At 38.1% G+C, this 17,898-nt stretch overlaps 2 protein-coding genes across 10 annotated transcripts in view; one reads left to right on the top strand and one right to left on the bottom strand.

Annotated features, from left to right (window-relative positions):
• TRMT13 (tRNA methyltransferase 13 homolog) overlaps positions 1-7,033 on the bottom strand; it is a 31,119-nt gene extending 24,086 nt beyond the window's left edge. For 6 of the 7 annotated variants that reach the window (XR_010841824.1, XM_059077621.2, XM_059077641.2 and 3 more), the window contains exons 1-3: positions 6,763-7,033; positions 2,672-2,718; positions 2,518-2,584 (exon numbers count right to left, since the gene is read on the bottom strand). Coding sequence is in view for 6 of the 7 variants with exons in the window: in XM_059077621.2 (XP_058933604.1) it covers positions 2,518-2,584; positions 2,672-2,718; positions 6,763-6,909 (261 nt within the window). In the remaining variant the exon portion in view is untranslated. The other variant, XM_059077630.2, reaches the window with a different exon arrangement.
• Positions 6,586-17,898, top strand: part of SASS6 (SAS-6 centriolar assembly protein) — a 54,118-nt gene continuing 42,805 nt past the window's right edge. The window contains exons 1-5 of one of the 3 annotated variants that reach the window (XM_067040436.1): positions 6,586-6,745; positions 7,181-7,325; positions 13,592-13,652; positions 15,346-15,425; positions 15,830-15,934. In XM_067040436.1, coding sequence (XP_066896537.1) covers positions 7,261-7,325; positions 13,592-13,652; positions 15,346-15,425; positions 15,830-15,934 — 311 coding nt within the window. In that variant the 5' untranslated portion in view covers positions 6,586-6,745; positions 7,181-7,260. Of the gene's footprint in view, positions 7,326-13,591; positions 13,653-15,345; positions 15,426-15,829; positions 15,935-17,898 lie in introns of all 3 variants that reach the window. The other 2 variants (XM_067040452.1, XM_067040444.1) reach the window with 2 other exon arrangements.

Here is a 17,898-nt window from a genome sequence, read left to right as displayed (position 1 = left end):
TCAAACCCACCCTTACAAAACCTAATGCCTGCATTAATATGACTTTTAACTCCCAATAGTTTGAAAGTTAAAACTGCTAAACACTGCTGAAGCAAAGCTCCTCAGTCATTTGGACTGATGCCAGTTCAAATTCAGTATCTCCATCAGTCTGACTCTCAAAGATGCCTAGCAATTATTCTGCATAACTCTAATTCTAAACTTGTACCTCTCTCCTCAAATCTCCTACTATACCATCACCTCCCTTAATCACCTTATCTCTTACTTCAGCAAGGAAGTGTAGCTATCAAATGACATCTTTCTCAATTAATCTCCTGTCAGCTCAAATTTGCCTGAACTGATATCCAACTTATACTACTTCCCATCTATATAAGTGGAAGAGCTATTTCTTCCCCTATTTCTTCCCTTCGACCTCTATTTTGTACCCTATTTCTGCCTGCTTCCTGGGGAGCCTTACACTATCAGTGATGCCCTCTTCTGTTTTCAATTTCTTCTTCTCTACTGGCTCATTACTCTAAGCATACAAATAAAACTCTTTTCTCCCATTCTATCTATCTATCTATCTACCTATCATTTATTTACATTCATTTTTTGGCCACACTGCGCATCACATGGTATCTTAGTTACCTGACCAGGGATCGAACCCATGCCCCCTGTATTAGAAGCGTGGAGTCTTAACCACTGGACTGTCAGGGAAGTCCCTCCCATTTTAAAACACACTCCTTCTGTCCTACCTTCCTCTCTGACTGCTATTCTATCTCTCAAGTTCCATTCATAGACTAGTTTCTTAAAAGAATAGTTGACACTTAAGATTTCTACTGCCTTGTCTTCCACTTACTCATATATCATTTCAGTCTGATTTCTGCCCACTCCACTCTATTTAACATGCATTTTGCTACACTCTTTGATCTTTAACAACTGCCATATTGCCAACCCAATGGATTCTTCTCTGTCCCTGCCTTACTTGACTCCACTGTGATGCTAGACACAGCTGATCACTCGTTGCTTTCTGAAATTCTCCTTCCCCTGACTTCCCATATACCATGCTTCTCTGTTTTTTTCTCTTTCTTACCTCTCCAGCCATCCCTTGTCAATATTTTTCTATGGTTCCTACTAGCAGCTTACCTTTTAGGTGTCAGTGTCACCTAGAGCTCTGTCCTTGGTCTCATGCTCTAATTCCTGCCTACCTCTCACCTTCTATTCAGCTCTCCCCTTGTATTTCATACTTGTCATGTGAGTTACCCATGTTTTCTTCCTTGTCTGGATGACCCTCCCTTGACCTTTAGGTCTCATCTTATGCCATTCCTTCAGAAAAGCTTCCCTGACTCTTTTCCCATTTTTCTAAACCCCTATGTCCTCCCCCAAAAGGGTTAGGCTCATCTCCTTTATTCCTCCATAGCACTCTGTACTTACTCTATTTTAACACATAGAATATTGTATTTTCTATCCCTTCCACTAGATTGTCATGTTATTTTAAGCAGGGTGCTTGGTACAATGTCTGGCATAAGTGCTCAATTAATATCTATTGAATAAACAAGTCCCCCAACTTCCCCCCAGTTCTAACTAATCTCTTACCCTGGGTAACTTAAAAATCCAAAGCTTCACCTATGATCTGTATGTATTTGACTTCTGAATCTTTATTACTCGCCCAACCTCTCTACTGAGTTTCAGACTCACATATCCAACTCCAAATTTCCAATCAGTCAGCAAGTTTTATTGATTCTGCTACCTAAATAATTCTTGCATTTATCTATATTCTTTCCATCCTCTTTAATTCAGTCTCTTATCATGTCCTACCTGGATTGCAGCAATGCCCCCCTAACTAGACCTTGTGATTGCAAGCCATCCTACCACATTGCTCTAAGAGAAAGTCTTCTAAGAGATAAATCTGACCCCCACAATTTCCTTGCTTGCAATCTTTCAATGGTTCCCCGTATCTTTTAGAATAAGTACAAGTTCCTTGAAAACCTCAAGTGGTTTCTCAATTTCTGCCTCTGCACATATAGTTCTTTCCACTTAGAAAGATTCTTCTTTCTTTTCTTTGCCAAATCAAGACTTAGCTCAAGTGTTATTCCCTCTGGGAAGCCTTTCTTGACCCCTTGGATTTAATTTTAATGCAAGTATGTGCTCTTATCACATGTGCACTTACTTCTTTCATTGAACTTATTAAATAATGCCCATTATTTACAAGTTACCTACCAGTCTCAAATAAGTTCCATGAAGGCTGGGATCATATTTTATTGAAATGAATTTAGTAGGCACTAAGTAAATATTTTTGAATAAATAAACTGTGGAATTATTCTCTGAATACCACTCTTTTTGCATAAAATTCTATTATCTCAATTAGGAGTCTAAGTGGATTCACAATCTGATGTCCTATATACACTCAAATTTATTTGCCATATTTAAGCCTCCTGAGGCAAGAGCCTTGTTAAAAATTCACATTTGTAATCTACTAAGTACATATAAACATTACATACCACACATTTCACCATTCAGTTTTACTGATCAAACACTTACAGGTTTTGGCTTCTCTCTTGAGTTACATTTTTTCAAATGTTTTGCTAGTTGATCTTCATATACTGTGCTAAATTTAAAGAGAAAATTATTTAAAATAAGACTGTGATAATCACTGTTTCCAGCACAGAAAAACCCTTCTCTGACCCATACTTACTGTTTTGGATCTAAAGGACACAGGATTCTTTTCCGAGCATTTTCTTCCTAATTTAAAAAAAAAAAAAAAAAGACATATTTATTTGAATAAAATATCAAGTTCACTGCTTACAGATACTAGATACAAGCTTCAGTGTAATCATAAGCTTATGCTATCCCAAAACAAGGTATGGAAACCTTAAAAGGACATTAACAAAACACTGGCAAAATCAGGTCATAGAGTTTAACAACAAAAATCTCCAGTGTCATGGGATATCACCTCATACCTGTCAGAATGGTTATCATCAAAAAGAACACAAATAACAAATTTGACAAGAATGTGGAGAAAAGGGAACCCTCCTACACTGTTGGTGGGAATGTAAATTGGTGCAGCAGAAAACAGTAGGAACGTATCTCAAAAAACTAAAAATAGAACTACCTTATGACCCAGCAATTCCATTCCTGGGTACATATCCAAAAAAACCAAAACCACTAATTTGAAAAGATACATGTACCCCAATGCTCAAGGCAGCATTATTTACAATTGCCAAGATATGGAAGCAACCTAAGTGTCCATCAACAGATGAATAGAACAAGATGTGGTATATATATATATATATATATATATACAAACACACACACGCACACACATATACATACATACAGTGGAATATTATTCAGCCATAAAAAGAATGAAATTTTGCCATTTGTAACAAAATGGATAGACTTGGAGGGTTTTATAGTAAGTGAAATAAGTCAGAGAGGAAAGACAAATACTGTAGGATATCACTTATATGTGGAATCTAAAAAAATACAACAAACTGGTTAATATAACAAAAAAAGAAGTGGACTCACAGATATAGAGAACAAACTAGTGGTTACCAGGGGGAAGAGGGAAGGGGGGAGGGGCAGTACAGGGGTAGAGGATTAAGAGGTACAAACTGCTATGTATAAAATAAATAAGCTACAAAGATATATTGTACAACACAGGGAATATAGCCAATATTTTATAATCATTATAAATGGAATATAACCTTTAAAAATTGTGAATCACTGTATTGTACACCTGTAACATATAACACTGTACATCAACTATACTTCAATAAAAAAAAAACCTTTGGTGTAGCTCGTTTATGTATATCTGAGCAAATACTGCTTTGGAAAACAAGGGTCTATAGCTTCCAACAGGCTATAGAAAAGGCCTACATATGGAATTTTGAATCTATGACAGCACTGACTATAATATTCACTATTATTTTAGATACTACAAAGAAAGGAAAAATGTTGCCAATTTAAATTATAACATGTCATTGATTTTAAGAAGCATTCTGATTTCAGAGATGTTAAAATGTGAAAGAAAAAGTATCTCAGAAACAACAAAAGACAGATCTTCCTCAACTTATGATGGAATTACAACCTGATAAACCCATCGTAAGTTGACAATATCTTAAGTCAATAATGCATTTAATACACCTAACCTACTGAACATCGTAGCATAGCCTAGTCTATCTTAAATGTGATCAGAACACTTACATTAGACTACAGTTGGGGAAAATCATCTAACAGCCTATTTCATAATAAAGTGTTGAATATCTCATGTAATTTATTGAATACTGTATTGAAAGTGAAAAACAGATGGTTGTATGGGTACAGAATGGTAATAAGCATATTAGTTGTTTACCCTCATGATAGCGTGGCTGACTTGAAGCCCTGGCTCCCTGCTACTGTCCAGCAGTGCATATCGCTAGCCCCGGAAAAGATGAAAATTCAAAATTCAAAGTATGCTCTCTACTGAATGCCTCACACTTTTGCAACATCATAAATCCAAAAAAATCGTAAGTTGAACCATTCATTGTAAGTTGGGGACTGTCTATATGGCATTTTAACCATTTGGTATGTGGCCCTACTCTACTAGCTTTGCAACTTTTTCGTATAGAAGAGTTACATCCTGTTCGTTTCTAAGTTACATGGATTTAACTACATATACTCGGGGGAAAAAAAAAGGAATTAATAGTGTTGGCAAGTCTACCCAACATTGATATGAATCTGTATATAACAGGAAAGCATAACAGTTAAAACCAAAGGTCAGCCAGACTACCTAGGTATGATTTCCAGTTCTATCTATCAGGCTCCTAACTATCAGCTCCTAACTCTACGATCTGAGGTAGTCTTACTGCCTCATCTGAAAGATGAGAATAATATATCTTACCTCCTAAAGGTTGTAAAAATTAAGTGAGCTAATAGGTTAAAAAAAAACCTGCTTAGCATGGTGCTGTTCATACAGTAAATGCTAAGTGTTCACGATTAGTATTAACAATTCCTTTTTCAGTTTATTTCAGTTCTTATCTGCCTCCCAGCATATCCATGAAACTATGTACACTGAATTTCATGAACATGCTAAGAACATGAACATGCTAAGAGACTTTTCAGTATCTTTTGAAATATAGTACATTATTCTTCCCTATTTGCTGACTTGAATGTCTAACCTCCATGAAAGAGAAGACTCTATACTAACCTCCCAAAGCTTAACGACAGAGTAGGGGAAAAAAGCACTTTTAAAATTTATTATTTGGGTTTACAAACAGGGCTTCTCAACCTTGGCACTACTGATATTTCGTCCTGTCCATTGCAGGATGTTTAGCAGAATCTCTGGCCTCTCTCCACTAGAAGCAAGAAACACTCTTCAGTTGTGTCAACCAATATGTCTTCAAACATTGTCTGGGGGTGCTAAATCACCCCCATTTAAAAACCACTGGGTAAAAATGAGTACAAGTGATCTCAGCCATACATGACACTTAAGAAAAAAAAGACGGAAACAATACACCCAATTATAACATAAATTACAGGTTCAGTAGGATGCCCCAAATTGAAAACCAAATCATAGTCATGGAAAGTGTTTCCACTTAGTGTTTTGCAGTCTTTTTTCAAGGGATTAATAACATGATGTCATTCCTCTCCAGGAATATGGATCACCCTGTAAGGATCTACTCATACTCTACCACTGTCACCGTCTGCAATGGGTGTCTGATTAAGGTGAAGTGTAAGGTCTTAGAGTGAGAACAAAATCCTCCTCCTATCAGAAAGTTCATTTTTCAATCAGGGGATATTTGCTGGTGTTCTCAAAACCAGCCAACACAACAGAGAGTGTACTTCAAAGAGTTCCCATAAGTCACAGGTCACCCACATTCCTAAACAAGAGTAAGCTTGTTTCAGTACACTTCACCCTAGGAAAATATTAGCCAAATCAAAATATGAACTAGAACTATAGCTATGAGGGACAGTAGGAGATGAAGGGGTTCTGGGGGCTTATCTGTACTGGATATTGCCTAGAAGGATAAACCATCTAACAAAGAAAAATAATGTAAATAATACTGGACATTCAGAAGGCATAAAATCAGATGCGTGTCTCTTTCGTTTAATCTTTCTAAAATCTATCAAACATGCTCTTTTTCTATTAGCATTTTACTGTTCTTGTTTTTTAAATTTCCTATCATATATATCCTAAGAAACACACATAATAAAATTATATGTTGTTTGACAATACAATCATAAGTATAATTGAACAAAACTGTACACTTTCTGTTCTCAATTTTAAAAGGAAAGTCAATTCTTACATGTTTTTAAATCTTTCCTTCCCCTTTTCAGCAAAGTAGTTATTAGTTGCTTTCAAAAGACTGTACGTCTAAATAAAAAATTTTAAAAGTTTCTCTCAACCGCACTGACAAGAAGTTATTATCATTCACGGAACAATGAAAACACAATTAGTGAAACCTTGGGATGCTTCTTTGATCACTCTTCTTTCTAAACCACCATTTCCCATCAGGAAGGCGGAGAGTGAGCGGAGGGCAAAAAGCGGTAGTCTGCCGTAAAACTAAAATCTAGCATTACCATGAGTTGGTATCAAGATAAACGGGTCACTGCTGGCGCTTTACTTAGTACAAGAAAACACTGCACTTCACTACGGCTCATCATCTCTCCCTAGGGAGGCCAGGACTGCGTTTATCACAGGAAAAGCTGGAAAATCCAGGGGACTGAAGCAGAAATCTGTCAGAGGGGAAGTGCCGGACCAGGAAACTTATTTCCGACTCTCGAGAGGGTAAGGCGATACCAGACCTCCGCGGCTCCAGCGTGTTCACCACAGAACCTTTTTCCTGCTGCCACCACCATCCTGCAGAAGCGCTTCTTCTTTTCCACATAGTAGCCACATCGCCCCTCTGCTGGAAAGCCAGTTCCATGCGGCGTCGGCCCAGAAGCCGCCATAATTCAGGGTTCACTTTGGGTGGCAAGCATTGATCGGGTGAAGACAGGAAAAGTTGTCAGGTTCTCTCGGGTCTCCTTCCCTTAACAAATATGTCTGCCTCGGGTCCAGCCACGCAGGATAATACCCGGAACTACCGCCCCATCCGCCGAAAAAAACCGGAAGAAGCTGACGGTGGCTGGCGAGGTCCAAAAGTTCCCGCCCAGCCCCTCTGTTTTATTCTTTCCCCGCCTCCTCCGCGGAAGCGGAGCGCCAAACTCAAACTTTTAACAGGACCCGGACGTCTTTTAGGCTAGTGCTGCGGGCCGGGTTTGTTGGAGTTTCCAGCACACCGGCCGGGGAAGCGGTTCAGCATGAGCCAGGTTCTGTTCCAGCACCTCGTCCCATTGCAAGTGAAATGCAAAGACTGCGAGGAGAGGTGAGGTCCGCGTTACTCCGTGCCCGCGGTTGGCGGTTGGGGTCGGGCCAAGGGGGAAAGATGGCGACTCCAGCCAGTAGGCCCCGGCCTGCAGCTGGGTGTCCGGCAGGAGTCCCCGGGACGTGGAGGGGGACCTAGCTGGGACCTAGTGGCTACCTCTCACCAAGTCCGCCGTTGCTGAGGAGGGAAGGGTGTGAGGAATGGGACGCTGACCTGCATCAAGTTAAAAAAAAAAATCTTATCTCTGAACATTCTCGTGGACAGTATAGTCCCTTTCTCTCTTTTTGACAGGTAAGAACTCTGGCCCAGAGAACTTCATTTACTCGAGGGCTGACGAGTTTACAGCAGGGCGGGCACTAGAACTCAGGCCTTGGCTCCCAGTCTTTTTTTTTTTCTCTCTCTCTTCTTTGAATTATATTGGAAGTAAATTTAAGCTTCGACTTAAAAAAAATCAACTTTATGGTATATTGCCTTTTTTCCACATTAGTTATAGACTAAAGACAGTTGGGGAAAACTACAAGTTCATCCATTCATTTTTTCATTCAACAAATACTGCATACTTGCAAAACACCTTGCTGGGCCCTGGGGATACAATGGTCAGGAAAAAGTCCTTGTGTTCGTGGAGTTCACAGTCCAGTGGGGGAGGAAATACAGGCCAGTCTCACAGGTAAATACAAAATTACAACTGACTAAAGAGGTAGTGCTGTTGAGGCTTAAATGGAGAGATCTGGCTGGAAGTCAGGAGATTTCGATTTTGTCTCAGTTCCACCACTGAGTGTCAGCTGTCTCTTAACTTCTCTGAACTGTAAGTTTCCTCCTAGGTAAAACATATAACAGGCCTACCTACATGGTTGGTTGTTAGGAGGATCACGTGTGAAAATGTGTGTGAAGACTAAATGGTGTGGAAATGTGACATAAAAAACGAAGACACTGCTATATTGAGCTGCCAGTAATGTGAAAGTAGTATATAGTGCAGAATTCTATTCAGAATCAATTGGCAGGCCAGGCAAGGAGATGGTACCAAGACCAGCAGCTGTAAATGCAGATCTGTAGGTTAGTTGGTCATTCTTTTGTGCTGCCCAGTATGGGAGCCACTGTGGTGATTGGACATTTGAAATGGAGCTAAGCTGAACTGATGTGCATAAGAGTAAGATGCACTTTGGACTTTGAAGACTTACTAGGAGAAAAACAAAATGTAAAATATTTCAGTTTTTATATTGATTATGTGTTAAGGTGACAATAATATATAGGGTTAATTAAATATTAAAATTGATTTATCTGTTTCTTTTAATTTTTTAATGTGGCTTCTAGAAAATTAAATATTACATACGTGCCTTATATTTGTGGCTCCATTGTATCTCTATTGGACAGCTATGTTCTAGAATGATTACAGAAAGATAAAAGAAAGGGAGGGCATAATTCCTGATCCCAATGTTGGAACTCCTAGCTCTTCTCCATCTCACTACCTTGCCATCACAGTTATCTTCTTAAAACAGTTTCAGCTTTTTTAGTCTTTCTGTCTAGAAACTTTTCGTATATTCGTATCACCTATAGCAGGGGTCAGAAAACTAGAGCCTGTGGGCCAGATAGCCCACTACCTTTTTTTGTAAATAAAGTTTTATTAAATTTAGCCATTCTTACTTGTTTAAGAATTGTCTGTTGCTGCTTTTGTGGTATAAGGGCAGAAATGAATAAATGTGACAGACCTTATAGCCTGCAAAGCCTAAAATATTTACTATCTGGCCTTTTACAGCTAAAGTTTGCTGACCCTTGACTTACAGGAAAAAACAATCCAGACTCTTTAGTTAAAAGTATTCAAGACCAGTTCAGCTCAACAAATATTTATAAATGCCTACTGTGTACCAGGCACTGTCCTAGGTGCTGAGAAGCTCCCTTCCTCCTCACCACCTTCCTCCAACAACAGCAACAGCAAAAAAACAATTTTCATTCTAGCCCTCAAGGAACTCACACTTTAACAGGGGAAACAAAAATATCTTCCTTTGAGAGGCAGCATAGCATAGGTTAAGAGTTCAGGCTCTGATAAAAAGGTCTTACTGTATAGCACAGGGAACCATATTCAATATCCCATAATAAACCATAATGGAAAATAATATGAAAACAATATATATTTATCACTGAATCACTTTGCTGTACAGCAGAAATTAACACAACATTATAAATTAACTATAGTTCAATTTAAAAAAAGGATATATAATCCCTCTGTTTTGTACATTAAAAAAAATAGAGTTCAGGCTATGGAGCCACATTGTCTGGGTTTATTTTTTTTTAATTTATTTTTTGGCTTCATTGGGTCTTGGTTGCGGCACACGGGTTGTCCAGTTGTGGCTCATGGGCTCCATAGTTGCAGCATGCGGGCTCTCTAGTTGTGGCATGTGGGCTCCATTGCCCCGTGGTATGTGGGATCTTAGTTCCCTGACCAGGGATGTAACCCAGGTCCCCTGCATTGGAAGGTGGATTCTTAACCACTAGAGCACCAGGGAAGTCCCTGTCTGGGTTTAAATTCCTATTCTACCCCTTACTGCTTGCTTTTGTACAATTTTTCTTACTTCTCTGTGCCTCATCTTTAAATTGATAAAAATAAAAGTACCTGCCTGTGGGATTCTTATGAGCATGTATTAAATAAGTTAATACATATAAAGTGTTTAGAACAGTGCCTAGAACTTAATGAGCATTCAGTAAACATTAGCTATTATTAAAGTATGATTAATGCATGAAGTAATGTAAATGAATTAAAGTCATAGAGAAAAAGGGACTTCAGTTGAAGACAATGGTAGTGCTCAGAGAACTCTGTCTGGAGGAAAGTGATGCAAAATTTTGAAGCCCACGGTTTGACACCAAACTGCTTTTTCATTTTTTTTTTCCCTAAGCGCCTCTCTCCGATATAGTAGTCACACAGGACTTCTTGTTATCCTCTGAGTGTACCTGATACTCTCTCAATATCATACCTTTACTCCGGTTTTTCCTGATACCTCAAATGCTTTTTCATTCATAACTTTCTAGGTCTGTCTTAAATTCTTCCGCTATAGGGACCTTTTCAAAGTTGCCTAAGTTGAAATTAATTGTCCTTAATCATTTATTAGCATGGTGTAGGTGAAAAATCTGAGTTCTAATTTGGGCTCTGCAGTGTGACCTTAACCAAATTTGTAATTCTGTGCATCTCAGCTTCTTCCTTTATAAGGCAGAGATAATATTTACTTGACAGCATTATTGTTGTTAAAAAGACGATATAAGCAAAGTGTCCAGCAGGCACTCAGTAGTGAATGAATCGGTAAGTCCTAGTAACCATTCCCTCCTCTCTCTCTTGAAGCTTTAAAATACAATCAGAAGCAAAACTAGGGTAAAGTCATTTAATCTGATCTCCATTTGAGGACATGGACCATGTGTATTTCTGTTTGTATCCCTAGCACCCAGCATAGTACCTGGCTTAGAGTAGCTTTTGTTTGAATTGAGAGTTTAAGGTCCCAGCTACTATGTGGCAGAGGTGGGCTAGTATCCAGTTCTGCTGAATCTAACTGACAGGGAAGATATTATGCAGATTTATGCATTGTTCAGAATGTGACATTTATTTTGAAAAATATAATTTTTTTTTTGCGGTACGCGGGCCTCTCACTGTTGTGGCCTCTCCCACCGTGGAGCACAGGCTCCGGACGCGCAGGCTCAGCGGCCATGGCTCACGGGCCCAGCCGCTCCGCGGCATGCGGGATCCCCCCAGACCGGGGCACGAACCCGTGTCCCCTGCATCGGCAGGCGGACTCTCAACCACCGCGCCACCAGGGAAGCCTGAAAAATAGAATTTTTTAAATTGTTTTTTAAACTTTGTTTTATATTGTTCCTATGACATTAACCATTACAGTGGAGGAAATAAGATTTGTGATTTCAGATCCTCTGAAAGCTCACGCTTTTCTACAAGATATTTCTCTAGAGGTTTTTGAGATAAACGTGGGGAATACTTTTTTTTTTTTTTTTCTGCGCAGTACGTGAGCCTCTCACTGTTGTGGCCTCTCCTGTTGCGGAGCACAGGCTCCGGACGCACAGGCTCAGTGGCCATGGCTCACGGGCCTAGCGGCTCCGCAGCATGTGGGATCTTCCCGGACCGGGGCACGATCCCGTGTCCCCTGCATCAGCAGGCGGACTCTCAACCACTGTGCCACTAGGGAAGCCCCCAATAGTTTTAATCTATGGGCTTCTCCTCTTTTTCCCCCCAGCATCTAATGCATATAGACTTTTGGAATATATGCAACAAAATCATTAATATGATTGGAAATTTATCATAGTAATAAAACTTCCAGTATTTTGTAGAGAATACTTTATTTAATGGATGCTTCTTGAATTTTTTTACATATTTATCAAGTATGACACTTTTTTTTTTTTTTGTGATACACGGGTCTCTCACTGTTGTGGCCTCTCCCGTTGCGGAGCACAGGCTCCGGATGCACAGGCTCAGCTGCCATGGCTCACGGGCCCAGCTACTCCACTGCATGTGCGATCCTCCCGGACCAGGGCATGAACCCATGTCCCCTGCATCGGCAGGCGGACTCTCAACCACTGTGCCGCCAGGGAAGCCCATGACACACTTTTTTTTTTTTTTTTTATGACACACTTTTTAAAGTGTAAAGTTATCAACCACCATTGTAGAGCTGAAAAGGCCCTCACAAACCTAACTCAGTCCACTTTTTTTATAGGTTAGGGAATTGAAAGTTTCATGTCTCCCCACCACCACCCCCCGCAAGAACACTTAATTTAAGTGGAATTGGAGTAGGAGTTTAATCTGTTTCACATACATTGCTTTAGATACTAGAAAGATAGAAACAAAAAATTCTCTTGTTTTAAAGGTAATTCTTCCTATCTTTGTGGTGTTCACCAGTGCTGCTTGTGGTGTTTACCAGTGCTGCTTGTTCCTTTTTAGATAATATACAAGTTATGGTAACCTCATCATGTGAACTAAGATTTAATATCCAGTCATATGTTTAATAAGAAATTTAACTAAAATTACATGTATTTAACCAATATAAATTACAAGTCAGAGCATTAAAATAAACAATTGAATCTAGCCTTAGTCAACTATTACCAAGTTTTTCCATCAACACTCAGTTACTCTGTCTGTACTTCTGTAGAAGTAGTAGAATGTGGAAAAAGTTTAAAACATCTTTAAAAGAATAACTTAAAACTGAACAAATTCAATTTATTTTCCCTTCACATCAGGGAAAAACCATTGTTATTTAATTCTAGCAGAATAGTTTGAGAAGCACTTGTGCAGAGATGTTTTTTCACCATTTCCCCTTTGTTTCCTCAATTAGTTAAACATTTTTGCTCAGTTTAATTAATGTTTATGAGCACCTTTATTTATATGCCTCTGTTCAGTACTGAGTTTTCTAAGATGCAGTATAGAATGTGTAAAGCTATGGGTTTTTTCCCTTTAGGGTTTAGATTTACTCTGGGATTAGATAGATAATAAACTTGTTGACAGTACTTCTGTGGATATATTGCAGAGAGTCTATTGATCAGATGTAGTTTGTGAATCTGAAAAATAAATTTTTGTGTGTATGCATAAGGGAAGCAAACATGTTTTCTTATTTCCTTTGTTGTAAACATTAACATATTTTAATATTATTCACACTTTGAAATTTTCAAATGAAATCTCTCATAAATCAATTTGGTCATTTCAGGTGGTATTTTTTAATGTGAAAAATTGTTATAAAACTGATGGTTTGTCTTTCAATAGATGTTATTTGAGAATCAGGCCAGTAACGTTGTATACCAGGCTAACAGTAGGCATTCCACATCATTTATCTCATTTAATCCTCACGACAACCTCTTATTACAGGAGAGAAAAATTTATCCTCAGGTTAAAAACCTGATTGCTTACTTGTAGAAAAACAGGAACTTAAACTTCAAATGCAGCGTGCTTTCCAAACATCTGTTCATAAGTTAGGGACAACCTGTGGAGGATCTTGTGTCTTAAGATGGAAAGTGTTGGGCTTCCCCGGTGGCACAGTGGTTGAGAGTCCGCCTGCGATGCAGGGGACACGGGTTCCTGCCCCGGTCCGGGAGGATCCCACGTGCCGTGCAGCGGCTGGGCCCATGAACCGTGGCAGCTGAGCCTGTGCTCCGCAACGGGAGAGGCCACAGCAGTGAGAGGCCCGTGTACCGCAAAAAAAAAAAAAAAAGATGGAAAATGTTAACTATACAAATGGTAGTAATTTCATGTGAATGTTTCTGATAGTTGGGCATATCTTTTCATACAGGAGAGTGAGTATTAGACTGAGCATTGAACTACAATCAGTTTCTAATCCAGTTCACAGAAAGGTTGGTATTTATTTCTTTTGAAATAAATATTTTTCTTTTTTTGAGATATGGTAATTCTGTACATTATAATTATTTTTTTTCTTTAAGAATGTGAGATTTTTGTTATATCGTCTTGCTTTTTAATTTGGGGCCATTTTATAACTTGCAGATCTGGGGTGGTAGAATCTACTAAGACAACAACTGAGAGATTATTATATCATATATTTCTAAAGCATGCAAGAATTGGGGATTGGGACAACAGTCTCCTTAGGTTTACCCCCATTGCACTTTTTTTTGGCCACCCCTTGTGGTTTGCTGGATCTTAGTTCCTGGACCAGGGATCAAACCCCACCAGGGATCAAACCCGTGCCCGTGCCCCTTGCAGTGGAAGCTCAGGGTCCTAACCACTGGACCTCCAGGGAATTCCCCCATTACGCTTTTTTAAGTTGCTAGAATATATATTGCTACCCTGTAGAATTGGCATTTCATGTAAATGTGAGAACAGAATGAATTGAAGCACTGCAGGGAGATATTTTTGAATCTTTTTGCCTTTTGAAGAGAGGTGTTTAGAGCATCAGTCTAATCTGATTTAAAAGTATGAGTCATTAACAGAAATGAAGATATAGAATGGAGAGCTAAGAAATACATCTGTTTTCTCTGTGTCATAGCTTTCCCTGTACATATTCAAGGATCTAATGGTGTTAGTAGCAGCTTCAGTTTTTTATAGCATTTTGGGGTGGATTTCAAGAAATACTTAAATAGAAGCCACTTTAAGAACAGAGCCTTCTGAAGCAAAGCAAACACCTAGGTTGCTATATATATTATACTTCTTACATGTTATTCCTATGCCTGCTGTACCTCTTCATTTTCCAGCTCTACTCATAAATGTGGTTTAGATTTTTCTAGGACCCTAGCAGTTCCTCAGTAGCCACAAGTAGATTTTATTTCTAAGTAGAAACTTAATCTTAAGCTCTATTAGCCCATCATCTTGCTAGTCCTGTTTTCCTTGTGCCAGTGTGCTCTGAAATACATAATTTCTGTGTACTTTTCTGTCAGCTTTAGCTTCTGTGATAAAATGGTCTTTATGAAAGGTATTCACTTCATTTGAAACTGAAAACAGTTGGGGTTCCACATCAGTGGCCACTTAGAGTGGGAGAGAATAGGCTCTTAGGAAGAAGCCCTGGCAGCCTGTCACCTGATACCCCTGTCCTCTGCCTGAGAGACAAATGTAGCTTTCTTATCTAGGGTAGATGATTGTTTGTCATTTCTGCTGATGTATTTACCACTTTGGAAATACCAAACAATTCACTTGAAGGAAACTGAAAATATAACCGAGTATGATATGATCAGTGGTAAAGAATACTTTTGTTATGGTATCATAGTGTAACAAGGGCTGGGTCTAAACTTTCTTGAGCCTCTGATAGAATGATATATTCTTCAACTTTCAACTCCTAGCATTTAATTAGCTTTTATAGACCCCTTTCCTTCCCACCTTCCACCCCATGTGGCTCTCAAGTAGCAGAATATTTACTCCTATTTAAGATGCTAAAGTCTCCAAAGACCAGTGAAAACCCACCAGCACCAGAATACAGAGCTGTCTGAACTGTAACAGTGATATGTTGATAATACTAGATGATTTCACTTCCAAGAAGGAAGAAATTACTCTGAAAGCCAAATCTACTGAAAACATTAAAAATAACAATCTTTCTTTTAGGATTTAGTTATCCGTCTGACTGATGATACTGATCCATTTTTTCTGTATAACCTTGTTATATCAGAGGAAGATTTTCAGAGGTAACTATTTATTTTTCTGGTCTTTGATCTAGGAATAAGTAAGTTTTTAAGTTTTATGAATGTATTGGTACTATCCTCTTTGAAACACATACCTATTAGAAACATTTAGGCATTTTGGGAACACTGAACTATTTATACTATAATTATTCAGGCTGTTTTTGAAAATAAATATTTCATAGATTATCAGCATTTTGCTTAACAGCTCAGAAGTTTGGAGCTGTAGCTAGATTTATTGACCTTTTCCCTCCCATTGAATAAACTCTATAAAAATCAAAGTTCCCTAGCTTAATTCTTGATTATAATGGGTATTCAGTAAATAAAAGAATAGTCTTTCAGGATGTTATTTGTAATTAAATACAGTAATTAAAATTCTAAAAAAAATTCTTTTCCTTTCTTCTGTATAGTTTAAAATTCCAGCAAGGTCTTCTGATAGACTTCTCAGCTTTCCCACAAAAATTCATAGATCTCCTTCAGCAGTGTACTCAAGAACATGCCAAAGAAATTCCAAGGTAAGTCTCAGGAGAGCACTGTATCATTAAACTTCCCTAAAGACAGACTCTTCTTTGTAAGACAAGTTGATGGCAAAATATTCTATGTATTATAAGTACCTGTCTATTTTCAAAGCTGTGATGAGAGGTTCATAAATCTCAAATTTGTAAAATCAGAAATATTTGCCCCTTAATTTTCATGTTCTGGCAAAGTCATTAAAGTTACCTGAAATATTGAACAGCATCAAATATATATTTTTTCCAAAGGTTTTATTCCATTTATAGTTATTATAAAATATCGGCTATATTCCCTGGGTTGTGCAGTATATCCTTGTTGCTTATTTATTTTATACATAGCAGTTTGTAACTCTTAATTCTCTACCCCTATATTGTCCCTCCCCCCTTCCCTCTGCCTACTGGTAACCACTAGTTTATTCTCGATATCTGTGTCTTGTTTCTTTTTTGTTGTATTTGCTCATTTGTTGTATTTTTAAGATTCCTCATATAAGTGATATCATACAGTATTTGTCTTTCCTGACTTATTTCATTTAGCATAATACTCTCTAGGTCTATCCATGTTGTTGTGAATGACAAATTTCATTCTTTTTTGTACTCTATTGTGTATATATACCACATCTTCTTGATCCATTCATCTGCTGATAGACACTTAGGTTGCTTCCATATTTGGCACTTGTAAATAATGCTGCTATGAACATTGGGGTACGTGTATCTTTTAGAATTAGTGTTTTTGTTTGATTTGGATATGTACCCAGGAATGGAATTGCTGAGTCATAAGGTAGTTCTGTTTTTAGTTTTTTGAGACACCTCCCTACTGTTTTCCACAGTGGCTGCACTAATATACATTCCCACCAACAGTGTAGGAGGGCTCCCTTTTCTCCACATGCTCGTCAGCATTTGTTATTTGTGTTCTTTTTGATGATAGCCGTTCTGACAGGTGTTAGGTAATATCTCATTGTGTTTTTGAGTTGCATTTATCTGATGATTAGCCATGTTGAGCATCTTTTCATGTTCTTGTTGGCCATCAGTATGTCTTTGAAAAAATGTCTGTTCAGGTCTTGTGCCCATTTTTTAGTCAGGTTGTTTGTTTTTTCAATATTAAGTTATATAAGCTGTTTATGTATTTTGGATATTAGCCCTTCATTGGTCATAACATTTGCAAATATTTTCTCCCATTCAATGGGTTGTCTTTTTGTTTTGTTGATGGTTTTCTTACATTGTGCAAAAGCTTTTTAAATTAGGTCCCATTTGTTTATTTTTGTTTTTATTTCCTTTTCTTTTAGAAGATAGATCTAAAAAAATATTGCTACAATTTATGTCAGAAAGTGTTCTGCCTATGTTCTCTTCTAGGAGTTTTATGGTTTCCGGCCTTACATTTAGGTCTTTAATCCTTTCTGAGTTTTATTTTTTTATGTAGTGTTAGAGAATTTTCTATTTTGTTCTTTTACATGTAGCTGTCCAGTTTTTCCAGCACTACTTATTGAAGAGACTGTCTTTCCCTATTGTATATTCTTGCCTCCTTTGTTGTAGACTAATTAACCATAAGTGTGTGGGTTTATTTCTGGGCTCTCTTCTGTTCCATTGATCTATGTGTCTGTTTTGGTGCCAGTACTACTGTCTTGACTACTGTAGCTTTGTAATATGATCTGAAGTCAGGAAGTATGATTCCTCCAGCTGTGTTCTTCTTTCTCAAGATTGTTTTGCCTATTCAGGGTCTTTTTTGTTTCCATATAAATTTAAAAATTTTTTTGTTCTAGTTATGTGAAAAATGCCCTTGATATTTGGATAGGGATTGCATTGAATCTGTAGATTGCCTTGGGTAGTATGGTCATTTTAACAGTATTGATTCTTTCCGTCCATGAACATGGTATATCTTTCCATCTGTTTGTATCATCTTCAATTTCTTTCATCAGTGTCTTGTCTTACAGTTTTCTGAATACAGGTGTTTTACCTCTTTAGGTTTATTC

This window comes from Kogia breviceps, chromosome 1 (genome assembly GCF_026419965.1).
Source record: "Kogia breviceps isolate mKogBre1 chromosome 1, mKogBre1 haplotype 1, whole genome shotgun sequence".
Taxonomy (NCBI): Eukaryota; Metazoa; Chordata; class Mammalia; order Artiodactyla; family Physeteridae; genus Kogia; species Kogia breviceps.
Note: the sequence above shows the minus strand (reverse complement) of the source record. Positions and strands in the feature narration are given on the sequence as shown.